Genomic DNA, 17921 nt, shown 5'->3' with positions numbered 1-17921 from the left:
ATTCAGGTTTAAGGGTGAATATTATTATAATGTGAATGTTTATCTAGTCATGTCATACTAATGGATAAAGGGACCTCTCCTATAAATACATTAGAAAACTATGAATAGGGGATCGACCTATTAAGACCCTAAGATTACTCTGAATTCTTGTTTTCTCAATTACTTTGTTCTCTTGTCTTTGTTCCGACTCTCAACTTTTACAGGGCTACAATTTCCCCAACTTGATATCTTCATTGTCATTCTTCCTTATTGTACCATGTATCAACAATAATTATATTTAAAACATTATATATTTATATAAACATAAATATACTAATAATTAATATTACAAATTTAGTATCTTATTTCATTTCAAATTTTATTTTGAGCAAACTACACCATTAATCACTAACCTATGGAAAAGTTTTAGTTTTCATCACCGAATAATTCGAAAATTTTCATTTAAGTCGTTGGATTGTTAAAATTGATGCTATATGGCTTTCTTTATTCACATTACTTGCACTAATCGAAAGTTCACTTTCCATTTCTATTTTATAGTTCAATTTTTTTTCACAAAACAATTCACGTATCAACAAACCAAAATTTAAATAAAATTTTTTCTCTGATCCCGATATTGTTTGTTAGATCGACTTGGATCTAAGGTATATTCTTCTATTCATTGATGGGTACTGATTTATTGTATCAATTATCAAATAATCACTTGAAGCTCACTGGTGAAATAAAAAAAAAAACTTAATTACCCAATCACTTAAATAAAAACTTTTGAATAATTCAATAACTTAAATAAAAACTTTTAAATAATTTAATAATAAAATTATAATGATCAAAATAAAATCTTACTTATAATTTAATAACTAGTTTAATAACTAATAGTGTAATTTACCATTTAATTTTTATATTAAATTATCGGATTTAATCATGCTTATACCAGTCTGTGGTTGTTGAGCAACATATTAAACTTTATTGTTTATTTAATTAACATTTTGTTCACGTGATGTAAGAAAGAATGTAAGATTTTTTTTAAAATGATTTTTTTTTCTGATGATATATTTAAGAAAGAATCTAAGAATTGCACATATGTTTACGAAGTCCATGAAATTGTCGGCAGAAGCCATTCATAGACAATGTCATAAATTGTCATCTAACCTTTTCTTCCATAAATTCAACCAGAAGATGAACGCATTTCGTATTTTAAGGAAATATTTTCCATGTCCAATGATACTAATTAAGATGATATTAATAAAATTTTAAGTTCAAAAAATTATTAAATATTAAATAAGGTCTTAAACTAGTAATTAAATAATCTTTTAAGTTTTAACCAATATCTAGAGAACAAAACATTACCCCTTCTACAAATATAGTAGAAGTTTGAAAAGAAAGGTGAGTGCATAATTTGTCGCTGAGCTTCTTTTCAATCCCGTCACTTCCTTTTTCCCCTAAATTGCTGTAGCTTTTGTTTTCATGGGATTCTTGCAAAGAGGTAGAATTTGATTGTATTTCACACATTCATATGTACAAATCACACAACGAAATGACAAAAAACTTTTAACTGCTAAAGGCTACTGTTATACCATTACAGCTTTGGCAAACGCATAAGAATCCCCCCCTTCTCTTAATGGGGGTATTAAAATTTTGCTCTCTAAAGTTGGAGTATTAGGGGTTTGGTTGGTTGTGGGTAGATTAACCTCTCCTTAAAACCGTAATTCTCATATTCCCCAGCAAATTCTGCTCCAAGCTAGGTCCTCAACAATCTCCATTTTCACCTGTGAAATGAAATTAGGACGAAAGTCAGTACATGAATGAAACAATCATAGAATCTGCGTGAACGAAACCATAAAAAACTAGGAACCTAACACCCAAGAGATTCAGGAAAAACCCAACAGCAAATCGATCTCCCGATCCCCACATTTGCTTTTGCTTTTTGTTATTGGCTTTCTGTCGTTGCTAACCCATTACAACAAGATTTCGTTCTCTATGGATGTAGTAGAAACTAACAAGCATATTGAAATCATTGCACGGTAGCATTTGTAACAAACCCCCATATTGCAAAAGCATTAAACAAGCGGGGAACGAAGGGGCTTTGATCTTTGATCTAAGTGTTAAGCGCTCAAACTCGACAAAAACTCACTTGTTCCATATGTTCCAGGAAAAAAAAAAAACTCTTCCTACTAAAATGGTTGATATCTGGATCTCAATCTTTACGAAGTTTCCACAAAATATTTAACTCTCTGCATCCTGTTATTATACACATCTAAACGCACTTCGGTTCTAAAGCTAAAATTGCAGTCTTCTATGAATTTCTCCTTGTATAAACTGGTCAAAACTTCTAACCAAAAAATTGGTTACAAACCATTCTTTAAGATTATCATCTTGTTGAAAAGACTAGTTTGTTAAAAGTTAGGCAGTCAAACACAATGACATCAATGGTGAACATTGCACGATGTGGTGTTTCAGATTTTGCAAGGAAATGGCTAATGGGATTAGAACTACTTTCAAAACTTAAAAGATCTACTACCAGAGTCCTAAATTGCAGTTGTGGGCAGTAATTTCATATATACGTACTACAACGGAATATGAACAGTTCCTTTGAGAACGGGTTTGATTGAAAAAATCTACGTTAAAAGATTCTAATTTCCAAATTCAAAATCTGAAAAAAAGCCAAGCCAAGCCAATCCAATAACATTTCAAATTGACTCAAATTCTTCTACTAACTAAATCAAAGTTCGCAACTTTCCAAGGTTAGCTAGAACTAATAACCAACCCAACTACTCCACCCATCTCCATCATCCAACTCGCTGAGTAAACTCACCCAACACCTATTCAACTCACCAAAAAAAGAAAATAAAAAAGAAGGATTTTTACTCACCAGGAAAAAGCTCAATCTCGAAGAATGACCGAATCAGCAATACCCATCAAGGGTTTCAAACAATCTGGTGAGAATTTCCTAGCAAACAAGTATGAACTCGAGTAATTTGACTTCCTCAACTCATTAATCAACTTGGCCGACACTTCTTTCGGCTTATACATGTAGGGGTGACCCGCAACCGTTCCGGTCCAATTAACCCGAGTTAAAGTATAGCGAGTCACCGCATCTGGGTCTTGCATTGACAACAATGTCGGAAAATAATGTTCTTCCGGGTAGCACTCGCTGGCACGATAACACGGTAACTTGAATTTCCTCCAAAGAGTCCGATCTTTGACTACCAGTAACGCGTGTTTCCGAGTCAACACAAAAAACTGAGATCCAACTCGGAAATCCTCGAATGGCACCTCCGGCATCATCACAAATCGGCCACGTGCTACATACCGTTTCCACAGCCTGGGTTCCTTGGAAATAATCTCGATGAAAGATTTGTACTTGACTCGAACACCGTACTGAGTCAAATCAGAGGAGTTGGAGGTGAGATCGAAGGTTTTGGCAGTGAAGAGGGAGCGGTAGATGTAATTGAAGGAATGGAGAGGGATGCAGTACTGGGAGAGGACGGCGAAGTAAGCATTGGCGGGATCGTCGAGGATGGCAGTGGCGAGGAGGCGTCGGGTGGCGGAGATCAGCGTGGCGGAAGCCCTGAAAGTGCGTTTGGCGTTGGGAATGAAACGGTCATCGAAAACGGATTTGGTGGGGCGAGTAATGTTGATGGTGGGATCAGCGTGGACATAGATGTTGTAGCGTGAAGTTTTAGCGGTTCGGAAGAAACGGTTCCAAAGAGGAAGGAAATGGAGGTCGGAGTTGGTTAAGAAAAGGAAAGCAATTTTGGGGGAGGAAGAGGAGGAGAGATGGGATGAAGATAAGGAAGGGGTGGTGGCGCGGTGGAAGAGACGGAGGTCGTCGAGTTCGTCGGGGACGGAGATGGGGGGAAGAGGGTGGGGATGGAAAGTAGGGGCTAAGAAGAAGAAGAGGATAGGGAGGGAAAGGAGGAGGGAAAAGGAGAGAATGAAAGGGGTGGAATACATTGAACAAAGGTGGAAACGGGAGGAATTGGGAGGGAATGGTGGGTGTCTTATACAACTTCGCAGTGAGAGTGGAATTGTGAACAAATGGGAAGAAGAAAAAATGTTCAAAGCTTGAAGCTTTGGAAAAGCTACAGTAACAATGTACGCAATTTTCAAGGTGATGATAGGATAAAATCGGAGGGTTTTTTTTCTTTGTTGTTTTAGGGTGGTTTGGTCGTGTAGGGGTTTATCTTGAATGGAATTCTGGGTTTTGGGGGAATTTACTAGGGTTTGATTTTTTTTCTTTTGGGGGTTTTTAGGGTTAAAAACTCTCAAGAAATTGCTTTCCCCTTTTCGAGAGCAAACTGAGGGGTAGGGTAGAGTGGGACTTGGGAGCGATAAAGGAGAGATTGTCGAGGGGAAGAAGCTTGAGGGAAAAGGGAGGGCGGAAGGAGGGGGATGAAAGTGTAGTTCTGATGGAGTTTAAAGGGTATTTAAGAGATTTTCAATTGAAGAAGGATGGAACGCCACCATTTATATTTATCTGTTTACATTTTGTAAAGGAGACGGAGGATACTGCACTATGTTGTCCATTTACACAGATAGACAAGCCCTAGGGCATTTACTCAATATTATAATATTTATTTTGTTTAAGAACTTGAAAATTGATCATTTATCTTAGAACAAAACAGTTAGTAAATAATATTTGAAAACGCCGATAAACATTGAAACAATACATCCAAACTCGATTGTTGATATGTTCCATAAATCAAACAAAATGAATACAAATACAACTGTGAATACACTTGATCCTATTCCATCACTAATATATACAATTTTAAATTTATAATGAATAAAAGATGTATTTTACAATAACATATTCAAATACGTTTAAATACGGTTTTTTTTATAATTTAAAAGTTGAAGAGTAACGGATAGAAATAGACTTTTGTACCAAAAAATTACCAATAAACTTGCAACAATACATCGAACTGACAGAAAATTTAATATCTTAATCACGAATAAGTAATTTTCTATCTGAATTCTAAAATTATTCAATCAATAATATAATCCATTTTTAAAAAAAATCAAACATTTAATATTTTACCATCCGTTACTATATTTAAACTGTAAAATAAATACTTACTTTCATACAGGTGGACAAATGAAATCTCTCGGTAATCTGGTTATTGGTTAATTTACAAACACAATGCAAAATTAATATTAAAAGAGCAAAAATTAAATCTCACACGCACAAAACAAGTCTTTGATCAACAGCAACCGAGCCAAGAGGTTTAATAAAAAAAACTCAAAAAAGAGCAATTCAAAGGGCATCTTCTATGGAAATCATACACTTGAAAATAAATACAATGTGATCACATAATTGACAAACATTAATCACAAGCTGATTAAATCTTACCAATGTTATTCTCGTAACAAGCCACCGAATCAGTCTCCTTGAATCTGCCACGGAGTAACTACTCCCACCACGGCAAAGCCAATCCTTGATTATATGAAAGGAGAACAAACAATGCCATTATAACATGTCGAACCAACTGTAATTTGATATATACATACTAAAGCAACAGGATGGATGGCAGCCCGAACAGGTTTGTCTTCACAAATACTTCCTTACAGATCAACAGCTTGTGCTACAGCTTTTGTGGGATTTGAGTCTCGTCCGTTTAACTTGAACCTATCCCTTATAGGTTTGTGGGGGCCAGGGTTCGGTTTTGCAGCAGTTTTGCTCAGCTTAGTTGTTTGTGACACAATACCCCCACCTACTCAAATCAAACCATTGAAACAAACTAAAATGTTCAGTAAAACGTGTAACAAACAAATGCCAGAGGGACCCGATCATTGTGCACTGTCAAACATTCTTTGAGCTTTGGGGAATGATATATCAGACCAAATTTACTACATAATTACTTTTGACAACAACCAACTTGAACCAGAAAAGGCAATGTTAATGTTCAAAATTCAGATGCCTGAAAGTTGATGCGTATTCCATAGGCAATGGACTAGCATGACCCAGGAGAAGGGATACAATCAACGTAAGGATATGTATACACTTTAGGACCAACAGAGGCTTACCAGTGTTTGGCATAGACAATCGCCTCTTGGCCTGTTTATCAGACTGTGTGAGCCTCTCTTTGGGATTGCTATGAGATCTTGAACTAATAACAGGTCTTGAGTCAGCTTCTTCAACAGAATCTTCATGATTTGGTTTGGATTTCGGCTTGGAAGATGGCGCATTCACTGCTTCAAGCACACATGCTAACTTACCAGGTGGGGAATCGCTCCCATCAAAGTGGGATGGACCTGTTTTTTTATTTGAAAGGTTAGCATGAAGACTTGATGCAGCTGGTTTCCTCATAGCAGGTTTTATCTGAGAACTGGCACCGTTCTTTCCCTCTGCAGGACTATCCTCGCGTATCTTTACTCCATCTCGAAGATTAATGTCAAGGAAACGATTCTCCCATGGACGTACAGCCATCCATCTCTCCAACCAGTTCCAACCCCAGCTGCTTTTATCTGGTTCAAATCCAGCAGGCACTGACTGCTGTCTTGATCCTGCTTGCCACTGCATGAATATATGCACACATTAACTTTTAAAAATAAAGCCTAGCTCAAAAGGGACCCCTCATTGAAATGATTCTACCGAAACTGTACAATCGAGCAACACAAAATCAGGTGACTAGCATGACTTCAGCAGTTTTATGCGAAGATTTTATCCTACAATATATGCAAAAGTTTATTTTCCTTTTGTTGGAAAATATGCATGATTTTCCCATGTTTGTTGGTGAATACTCAACAAGTAGAGAGTTCAATATTTGTCCCCTTTTTTACCATTAAGGATACAATTAATGGAAAAAATAAATTAAAGAAAATTTTCATCATGCATTTTTGTTTTGCTGTGCCTCTTGTCTTACAAAAAATGGTGCTGAGGTGCACCTAGTGTGCACTTGATAAAATGTGCCTCATCTGAAAGCATCTAAAACGCTTTTGCTATTTGGCACCTCGGCGCATGCTTTAACGACACTGATAATAAGGTTCCTGAGTAAGGAGATATTGACCAGCCAACAAATTTACCAAGAGCCAACTGAACCTTTGACAATCAACACTCCATAACATTAAGAAAAAAAGAAACTGCATAAGAATGCAAGAATGAAATAGTGCAAAGTATTTGTACAGTTTTTGTTAATGCCACGTGAAACTAGAGGACAAGATACAGAAGGGATTATCAACAGGCAAGGATCAAATAATACCGACCAACCAAAAATTAAAAATTTAGTAATTATATATAACAAAATGCATGATTTACTTCAATATGGATTTTGAACTGCCAATCACTTTTTTAGCCATTTGCTCATATTGAATCAAACATAATTGTCTTTTTCATATTTTCTTTTATTTTCTATCAAACTTTGAGGATGCCAAAGTAAAAAATAAAATAAAAAATAGCAAAAGCACCAAATAAAGACAGCCTGCTTATCCATAAAACTATATATTCTCTTTTTATATATGAGAAAATATACTATTTGAACTGAGTTGCCTTTTTATCATTCCAGGACCTATACTTAAAATGAGTTCTTGAATAAATGATAAATCCACAAAAGTGGAGAGACAAATGGCATGCTATTATTGAATACAAGCAAACCAAGGATATACTAGTAATAGAACATTTTCAGGTCACCAAATTTGGAAAGAGGGGAAGGAAGTCACTTCAATAGTATATTACAATTGTATTATCATTTCTTACCTGATGAGCCAGAGCATATGCCATGGCCCTCTCACGTTTAGCTGCAGCTTCCTGCCTTTTCAGTAACTTTGCTTGAATTTCTTCAACGGATCCTATACTATCACACCACCCTTCCTGCATCAATGTCATAAGTCATTTGAATCACTCAGCAAAGATACCAATATCTATGCTTCAATTATATGAGGAAAGGGTTCAAATTTCCGTAATCAGTATTTGTTAGTGCAACCAGAAAACGAGCAAAAAGTTATTGATGTTCAATAAACACTATCAGGCAAAGGATTATCAAATTCTGTGCATATGATGTTGGTAAATATATGTTGGATGGCATAGAAAATTATATGTAAATCTAGTGGTTGATAGGGAAAAAGTCATGGTAGAAGTAAGCAACATCAGCCATTTGCAAAGTATGGTATGGTAGCGAAACTCAACACATGCAGATGTTAAGGCATCGTACCTAAAACATTTTTGAATATATGGCCACAAAACCTAACTTATGTGATGCCAAATGTAACACCACTTTAACAAGGGGCATGATAAATCACCTCCATCCACCAAAAAAAAAAGAACCTAGTTCTACCTACAGATAACTGGTTCCACTCACATCACCACTCTCAATCATTTAACCTTAGCATCACAACAACCAAGAAATCAGTTATTATGATAAAATCATTACTAAAAGGATCCCCGAATCTTGGGGCCATTACACACAAAAGAAAGTGTTAAAAGGAATCTCCAGGCTAGATTTTATCCACCATATGGATCTTATTCCACCAAGAATTCTTGAAACATTTGGATTGTGCGTAATATTCATAAACAGAAAACTTTAAGCATTCTCCGAACAGACTTTTCTACTTAGGAGATAAATTCTAGATCTCCTGATTTGGATCCCAAATGCATCTGAATCCATACACCAAACTTAGAGATTGTCCAAGAGAGAGTTGCATCATTGCCAACCACAATCTAAAGTCTCAACTAAGTGATCAAATGTAGAACCTCTGGTTTGTCATTTTATTATCACTTAAGAGCTATTTTAAATGTTGCAGATCACTTCTGCTGTCGATTACATTCCAAAGGCAAATTTATACTTACTCGACCAAGTGTAAGTACAAGTACAGACGCACAACAATCATGCCTAAATGCATGCATGAAGTCACCTCTATGTCATGTGTGTGTGAGAGTGCAGACATGCACAAGAGCATACATTTGTGTCAATCTATATGAATTGAAGAATTTGATATTTCTCACCTCTATTTCTTTAACGTGTGCCTCATTTGCAAGTTGTTGCTGAAGTTTCTGTTGTGCAGTTTGATTTTCTAATGCCAGTCGAACACGCCTTGCTCTTACACGAGCCTGAACTCTAACCAAAGCTTGCATGCAGCGAAGAGTTATAGCAGCTTGTTTTCTTACAGCATGACCCCTGACAAGGGCCTGCAGTCTTACCAATCCTTTTAATGCTCGCAGTGCTCTTCTGGCCTAATGTTTAAATAAAACATATTTCAATTCCAATCCGTTGCATCAGTACTTACCACCTTATACATATAAGCATGGAGAAAATATGAACATAGAGATATGCAAGATGCATAAAGTACACATGTATTCTCAGAAAAGCTACTCCAACCCAAAATTTCACCCCTTTTTCTTCCAGGGCTTATCCTTTTTCCAAAATAAAATCATGAATTTCTTTTGACTTTTCAATACATTCTTTTCACTTACTCCTAGAATTAGGTCTAATATATTTCAAGATAAGGAAGGTCAAGTAGAAACTACAAGTTTTACCTCAAACTTTGTACAAGTCAAACAATCCCAAACAACTTGGGACAGAAGAGTATTTCAAGTTCTCAATTTTCATAGATTATATATATATATATAAAGGAATCACTACCAGAAATCCTCGGAAAGCAGTTTGTATCCTCGTGGCAGCCCATTCTTCCCTAGCATGTTCATTAAGAGGTGCATCATGCACTTCAAAGGCATCAGAAGGAGAGCCAGCAGCATCTATAGTTGCACGAGTAGTAGCATTTTCAGCTAGTGAAGCAGCATTCTCATCCAACTCTTCTTGAAGTTCATTAGTATCAAACTCAACCAACTGCTTTCTTCGGTGACGAAATTTGCTACCAGTTGCTCTCTGTCACAACCAAAGACCAAATCGTTGAACCAAAAACATGATGTAACGGTATTCTACTTTGGAAGTCAATCCTTTTTGAGCTTGCTAACTTTAATGTTCCAAAATAAAATATAAAACAACAAAGGAAAGATCAAATAAACCAAAGCATATTCTAAAATACACAAGTTTTGAGAACTTTACATGATGGACATAATGAGAATTGCTTTTCATGACAATAAAATAGCAAATGGGAACATTTTATTATGTAAGGGCCCGGCTAATTTTTTTCCGACTGTTGTCAAGTTTTTGGCATTGGGTCTTTGACATTGAAATTATAAAAGCAAAGTAAAAAAAGAACCCATATTTTAATCACTATCAATAAAACTACACAGCTTAATAAGGTTTGAAGGAAAAATTCCAGCTCTGAGCCAGCTATCAACTCACATCTGCTTTCTATATGCTAGCAAGCTACAGCATACCATAAGACTGGTAAATGAAAATAAGCATCATCAAGTGCGCAAATAACCACAATTGCATCATCAACTAGTATGGATGAAGAGAGTAGAAATCACAATTTGATTAGGCTAACAAGGAAAGCTACTGCATGTAAGTTACTACATAATACTCCTTGTATGTACCACATTAGTCAACAACTCAACTAAGCCCTAAGTCAATGAAAAATGCATTACTCCAAAAACATGATCATCTAACTACAAGTGTGCATAGAAGATGCTTTCTGACATTTGATAATACTTCAGCATTTTGAAGAGGCACACATGCCATGATGTACATGTCACAGGCCTGGATATTGTGTGTGGGTTGTGACACAAGCATGAAGCCAAAAAAAACCGCAACATTCAAACTAACATTTTCTACTTTCTCTGAAGATTGAGACTTTTCTGATTTCTTCAAGCCCACTAGTGCTTTGATCCATTTTCCTGAGACACCCATGGCACCAACAATGACAAATCAACTTAATATGGGGGGACCTGCAAGAGAAAATTCTTGCTAAATCAATCTTAAAGCTGCACTCAAAGATACTGTACTTCTCAAACTCCAGGGAAAAAGAAATCATAAAAGAGAGCTACGCAAGAGGACAAAAAATTTGCCTGATAATACTTCCTACCTATCTGATTATATATGAAAGTATTTAGCTGATACGATATGAATCGAAGAATCAAAATAACAAGTGTTGAGTATCTTTTTATAATATAAATAATACATTTCACAATATTACCGAAAGATCTACAATAGTAGTAAAAATGGATATTACTTTCAAGAGAATTCAATTATTACCACAAAAAGAAAGGGTATTATTGGGCAAAATTTGATCATAACCAGCACCAGAAGAAAAGGAAATATCTTTTCATGAGCTATTTACATGAAAAATTCCACACACCAAACATCATTGTCTGTCAAAAATAATGAGTTATGAATTCTAGAGTACATTTCAATGGGTCAATAAACATTCTCTGAATATTGAAATAAACCACATCATCAGTAGTCAACAAATTATGAACTACATAAATCACAAAACCAGCAACAACAACATGGCTAGCCCATCGTTGTCAGAATAAGATCCAATCAATTACTTTTTACAGTACACTGGTACTAACAATCACATATGAAGGACCCGCTAATTAATTGTGAAAGTCATACTTGTGAATGGTGATTGACCTGGTGACTAGTGAGCTCAGGGCACGAGGCACACTCGAGTTCTTAATTTTGATATGAGTTGAGTAAAATTAACAAATCTATTTGCCTCAGTTTTGTACTGCCCACATTCATGGCATGCCTAAATTCCATGGTAACAGTAAACTTAAAACCTAATTTTGACAACCCTTAAATTCCGCATCAGACAAGTAGATGAAGAACTAAAACAAAATGATACTATCCAAAGACACCAATAACCAACCTTTCAATCTTGGCTTCGGAATCAAGGAACTAGGATACTTTATAAGAGTCACTTTGTTGATGACTAGTTAAGCACCCATGAATTCTCCATCAAGCTTCTCATTCTCACATTCCCTGCAAATCATCACCTCGTCAACAAGACCACAAAAAAAAAAAGCAGAATTTAAATTGTCCGTGTAAAATGTTCAAAAAAAAAAAGAAAGGAAATTTTGGAAATTATTTCCATTTTCATCTATGAATTAACCAATAACTCCTCCCATTTGATCAACTAGTCTTCCTCATCAAAGTCTACTGGTTATAGATCTTGCAGATTTCAGTGCGGAGCTTGAAAAACGTTAAAAAACACTCACTATTTTAAAAATAAAGCCGTAAATTCACCCTCTAAAACAAGTGAAGAACCAAAAAAAAAAAAACAGAACTCAGTTGAATTAACGTTGGATAAAAAAAGTTCTAAAAAGAAGTAGTACCTTTTCCAACCGTTTGATTGATTATGATCTATCAACAATCAATCAAAAATCAATCAACAAAGTCAAACCTCAGTCGACCTTAAGACCTCAGTTCTTCACTCTACTTAAGACCTCTTATACTCTCTCTCTCTAGATTTTTTTTTTCAATTTTTTCTCTCTCTAGAATTTGTGAGGACCGTAATCGGTTAAAGTACGCCGAGGAGGGGGGATTGGGATTGGGTTGAACTACTGTAAACGAACGTCGTCGTTTACCGCTTCTTGGTTTAGTCGTTCTCAAGCGTGCGACCAAGAGAGAGGTACATCGTGGGACCATCTGTCCCCCCTTTTCACCAAATCAATTACCATTTTCAACTTGCCTTTTTGTGTCCCTGCTTACGTTAACATCAACGGTTATTTTACTTCATTTATTTTATTTAATAAATTTTGACATTTATATGTTTGTCTCTAAAGTTTTATAATTCGACTTTTTATAAAATTCGTATTTTTATATAATATATTTGATAATAATTTTTTAGTTCAAATTTTATTAATTTTATTACTTTAATATACTTATTAGCATTTTAATTAATTATATGCATATATTTTTACTAAATTAGTATGGTTGTTAGTAATACTTAGGCGTTTAACGTTGAGTTAATTTTTTATTTTTGACTAAATTATAGGGTAAAAATTTAAATATTACAATATACTTAAATTTTTTATATTTTTTATATTTAAATTTTAATATTCATGCTTTTGTTTTAAAAAGTTTAGTTTTTTTTACTTTTTCAAAATTTTTAGATCTATTTATTAAACCATTAAATCTTTTTAGTTAAATTTTGCCAATATGACATTTTGAAAAAAAAATTTATTTGATATTCATGTAACAAAAAATAACATTGTAATAGACCTTAATTTAATAAAGAATTTTAATAGTTTTAACAATTATTAAAAATTCAAATTAGTATTTTAATAAGAATAAAATATATAGACTAACTAATGACATTATAAAGATTAAGGTACCAAATTATGTCAAAATTAAAGTATAAAAAAATTTGAGCAAAAATATAGAGATCAAAACTAAAATGTAAACCATTCTTATATAATCTCAAAAAATTCAAAGGATTAAAACTGAAATTTAACCATTATCTTCTCATATAAAAAAAAAGAGAAAAAAACCAAAGACATGTGTCATGTAAATGTAAGAAAGGCTTTGAGGTCTTCTTTATATATATATATATATATAATCGAGGGTAATGGTGAAATTGCTAAGTATTGAACCTAATTTTTTATACCATAACACAAATATTCTTGTTATCAACTTAAAAAGTTATTGGCAAGGTCTTCTTTTCACATATAGTAGTGTAGATTATAAAAATATATAATATATATTTATAACATATTTGTTTATCAGTTAAATGATGAGAGATTGTTTACAATCTTTACTAATCTCGATTTCGATATCTAAACATTAAATTTATTTTAAGTAAAAGTTTTTAAATGAATGTCTTCTTTATTTCCTTTAACAATACTCATAAATTCATTTCTGTCAATGAAATCTAATAAATTGAATGAAACATTAAGTTTATTTTCATTATTTTTTTGTTTAAAATTTTTTTGGTACATAAATACACACAACTTTATGTTAGTATAAATCTCCGGTGAGGAAAATCACGAACACATTAACGAAACTTGAACAGAAAAAGAAAAAATAGGATAAGCCTCCAATGCGTGTATCAAACCATTATCTTTAAGGTTATATTCGCTCTCACATATTTTCAGTGTGCAAATGAGTTCCAAGCAAATTAACTTCGATGATACAATGAAGCCAATGACTATTTGCTTTTTACACTAACGAGAATAGTGCACTACGCACTAAGTAATATATAACAAGAAACTCAATTTCTACAAAGAATTTCTGCAGTAATACTTTATAGAATAATCTAATAATATTAGAAAATGAAGGAAGGAAAGAAAGAATATTATAATTTGTTGGTGTGATTTCCAAATGAAATTTCATTCCTATTTATAGGAATTTTCATGTCTCTTCATAGAGACATATTTCAATAGGTGTCTTTCTGAATAATAATGTCTTTATAATAAACACATAATTATTCATTTAATATTATAACTATTCAAATAATATTATTTAAACAGTTATAATTCTTTTTCAAAAATCAAACAATATAACTTTTGATTAATTACACCCATTCATTTATAGTTATTGGAATACTATAAATATTTGAAAATGTTCCAACAATCTCCCCCCATTTTCAAAATATTTTAGATTTTGATATTATTGGAAATCAATTTGCATAAATGAAGGTACCTTACGATTGAACCTTCACTTAATGAAAACATGTTAAAGTTAATCGAAATTGCATGGTAGGCTAATCTTTGAACCAACTATTCCATATGATTAACTGAACACATCTCACACAATGATTTCAACATCGACCAATGCATAGTATCTAGGGACACTATTATGGCCATGTGTTTGTGTCTCTTTTCATGAATGTTGCTAGAGCCAAGCCTTTGAGCTCCTAAAAGCGACCACACTTTCGCTAACATAGGTAGATCCCATCAAGAGTGTTCCCGTAATTATAACACTTTAACATATTTATGTTATGGGTCCATTAAAAGTACTTTACTCATCCTTCCCTTATCATTACGGGTACCTAGCACTTTAATCTTAAGATGGATTTATATATAGTGCTAACAGTCACATACTAATGATGTATTTTGTCTCATTAAACTCAAGACTTAACTTTATACCAAGCGTCAAGTCGAGTTTCCATCATGGGTGACTCTAATTAATGGGCTTGTCGGACATAACTATGTCTTAATCCAATGTGTCTAGACTTTCCATTATATACTTGGCTACATGCCTTTGCTAAAGTAACCTCACTATCGCAGCGGATAAAAATAGGTGAATTGGCTTAGGCCATAAATGTACATCATAAAGCAAAATTTTTAACCATTCTGCTTCTTTAGATGCAGCGGCTAATGCAATAAATCCTGCTATCATGATGGAATCAGTAATACATGTTTATTTCTTGGAACCCCATGAAATGGCTCCTCCACCAAGAATGAATATCCATCCACTAGTAGATGCATGATCTTCCAAACTTTTCATCCGAATACCCTTCTAAAACTGGAGGATATCCATTATAACACAATCCATAGTTAATAGTTTTCTTTAAGTATTTAAGTACTCTACCAATGCAAACTACTTAGATTACTTGTGTACCTACTCAATTTCCCAACAACATATGCAATATCTGGTCTTGTACAAGTCATTATGTACATAAGACAACCAATTAGACTTGCATATTTCAATTGATCAATTTTTCTACCAGCATTAGATATTAATTTTATTTGAGGATCTATGGGTGTAGATGTTAGTATACAGTTGAAAATATCAAACTTTTTAAGCACATTTTCAATGTAATGTGATTGTGCTAAAGCTATAGTGCTTTCATCTTGGGTTATTTTAATCCCAAGAATAACCATAGCAAAGTTGTTTGACAAGAATTTCTTTGTGTTTTCTATTTGTTCCAAATCTTTGCAAAAAATGAGCATGTCATCTACATATATGCAAATTATGACACATTTTCCATTTTCAAATTTGCTATTTATGCACTTATCGGTTCATTTATTTTATAGCCATTAGCTAAAACAACCTTGTCAAACTTTTGCTGACATTGTTTTGGTGCTTGTTTAAGTTCATATAAAGATTTAATAAGCTTACATACCTTATACTCTTATCCTGGAACAACAAATCCTTCTAATTGTTCCATATACACTTCCTCTTCCAATTCACCATTTAAAAATGCAGTTTTAGCATCCATTTGGTGAACAACCAAATTATATATAGAGGTAAGTGGTATTAAGAGTCTAATTGTAGCAATTCTTGCTACTAGAGCATAGGTATCAAAGTAATCTATACCTTGTTTTTGTGTAAAACCTTTGGCTATCAACCTTGCTTTAAATTTATCAATGGTTCCATTGACCTTCATTTTCTTTTTGAAGATCCATTTACAACCTATTGGTTTGGAACCCGGTGGAAGATCAATTAAGATTCAAATTTGATTTCCCATTATTCAATCCATCTCATCATTTATTGCTTCTTTCCAAAAAGCAGAGTCTTGAGATTTCATTGTCTCTTCAAATGTAATAGGATCAGATTGGTATTATAACAATAATGTATCTTATTGTATATACTTTCACCTTTTCCTTCTACAAGAAACATAATGAAATCTGGTCTAAAATCTTTGACCTTTTTAATCTTCTTACTTCTTCTTAATTCTTGACAAGATTCATTATTATTATCAAATTGTTCCAATGAAATCTCATTCTCATTTGAATAATGAATCAATCGTTGTGGCTGTAATTGGCTTGATATAGAATTAAATCTATTTTCATCAAAAATAGCATCTCTTGGTTCAATAACAGTATTAATTAAAATTGAATCATTTAGTTCAATTACTATGAACCTATATGCCTTGTTATTATGTGCATATCCTATAAATATGCATTCAATTCCTATTTCACCTAACTTTTTACTTTTAGGTGTTGGAACTTTGGCAATAGTTTTACAACCCCAAACCTTCAAATAATTAAAGCTTGGTTTCCTTTTCTTCCATTGTTCATAGGGGGTTATTTTAGTTTCCTTATTAAGAACTCTATTCAATATATGACAAGTTGTTAGAACAGCTTCTCCCCAGAAACCTTGTCTAAGACTTGAATATGATAACATTGAATTTACCATTTCAGTCAATACTCTATTTTTTTCTTTCAGCTACACCATTTTGTTGTGGTGTATAAGGGGCTGAAACTTGATGGACAATTTCAATGGATTCAAAATAACTTGGATTATAGTATTCATCTTTTGAATGTAATAAATATAAATAGTAATATCTAGAACAATCATCAATAAAAGTAACAAAATATTTATTTCCACATAAAGTAGGAGTATTATACATGTCACATAAATCACTATGTATCAAATCAAGCAATTTTGTTTTCTTTTTAACCTTAGGGAAAGGGTTTCTTGTAATTTTAGTCAACATATATGTATTGCATTTTTCAATATTATTAAAAACAAGAATTAAATCTAACTTATACACGTCATTCAATTTTCTATAATTCAAATGACCTAATCTATAATGTCATAAACGAAAAGATTCAACCATATAAGCAGAAATAGTATTATTATTATTATTATTATTCAATTTGAACATACTCTCATACATATACCCTTTCCCTACAAAAATTTCTCCTTCAAACAAAATAAGCTTATTTATCTCGAAAATAAGTTTGAAACCAAACTTATTCAACAAACTTCCAAACACTAAATTCTTTCTAACTTCTGGTATATAATATACATCATTTAAGGTTAAAATCTTTCCAGAAGTGAATTGTAGTTCAACAGACCCTTTGTCTTTGATTGCTGTGGTGGAAGAATTTCCGATGTACAAGACATTGTCATTTTCACATTGTGTGAACTTTGTGAACATGCTTTTGTCTTTGCACACATGTTTGGTTGCTCTGGTATCAATCCACCATGTATTATCATCTTGTGCCATATTAATTTCTTATATCATTACAACGAACTTTTCGTTGTTATCAACCTTAAAAGATAATTTATTCTTTAAAATCGACATTCATTCTTGAAATGTCCCGGCTTACCACAATAATAGCATGAGCCATTTTGTTTCTTTTTAAATTTAGGTGTTCTATCAATCTGTTTGAATTTTCTTTT

General features: G+C 33.3%; 2 protein-coding genes across 3 annotated transcripts; both read right to left on the bottom strand.

Moving 5' to 3' along the window:
* Positions 1-1467: 1467 nt before the first annotated feature.
* On the bottom strand, positions 1468-4496 carry LOC107906664 (glycosyltransferase BC10). The gene is made up of 2 exons (XM_016833729.2): positions 2867-4496; positions 1468-1763 (listed from the first exon to the last, which is right to left on the bottom strand). Exon 1 carries the CDS (start codon positions 3949-3951, stop codon positions 2878-2880), a length of 1074 nt encoding a protein of 357 aa, XP_016689218.1. The 5' UTR covers positions 3952-4496; the 3' UTR covers positions 1468-1763; positions 2867-2877.
* LOC107906663 (protein IQ-DOMAIN 1) lies at positions 1468-12424 on the bottom strand. 2 transcript variants are annotated; one of them, XR_005913790.1, is made up of 9 exons: positions 12179-12424; positions 11713-11825; positions 10665-10786; positions 9576-9818; positions 8939-9166; positions 7694-7807; positions 6025-6514; positions 5351-5711; positions 1468-1763 (listed from the first exon to the last, which is right to left on the bottom strand). XR_005913790.1 is itself a non-coding variant. In XM_016833728.2 (8 exons), exons 3-8 carry the CDS (start codon positions 10746-10748, stop codon positions 5563-5565), a joined length of 1308 nt encoding a protein of 435 aa, XP_016689217.1. In that variant the 5' UTR covers positions 10749-10786; positions 11713-11825; positions 12179-12424; the 3' UTR covers positions 5089-5562. The 2 variants fall into 2 exon arrangements, 1 of the variants encoding a protein (XP_016689217.1); XM_016833728.2 differs by lacking the exon at positions 1468-1763 and having other exon boundaries at positions 5089-5711.
* Between the last annotated feature and the right edge of the window lie 5497 nt (positions 12425-17921).

The sequence above is a fragment of the Gossypium hirsutum genome, chromosome D05 (assembly GCF_007990345.1).
Source record: "Gossypium hirsutum isolate 1008001.06 chromosome D05, Gossypium_hirsutum_v2.1, whole genome shotgun sequence".
NCBI lineage: Eukaryota > Viridiplantae > Streptophyta > Magnoliopsida > Malvales > Malvaceae > Gossypium > Gossypium hirsutum.
Note: the sequence above shows the minus strand (reverse complement) of the source record. Positions and strands in the feature narration are given on the sequence as shown.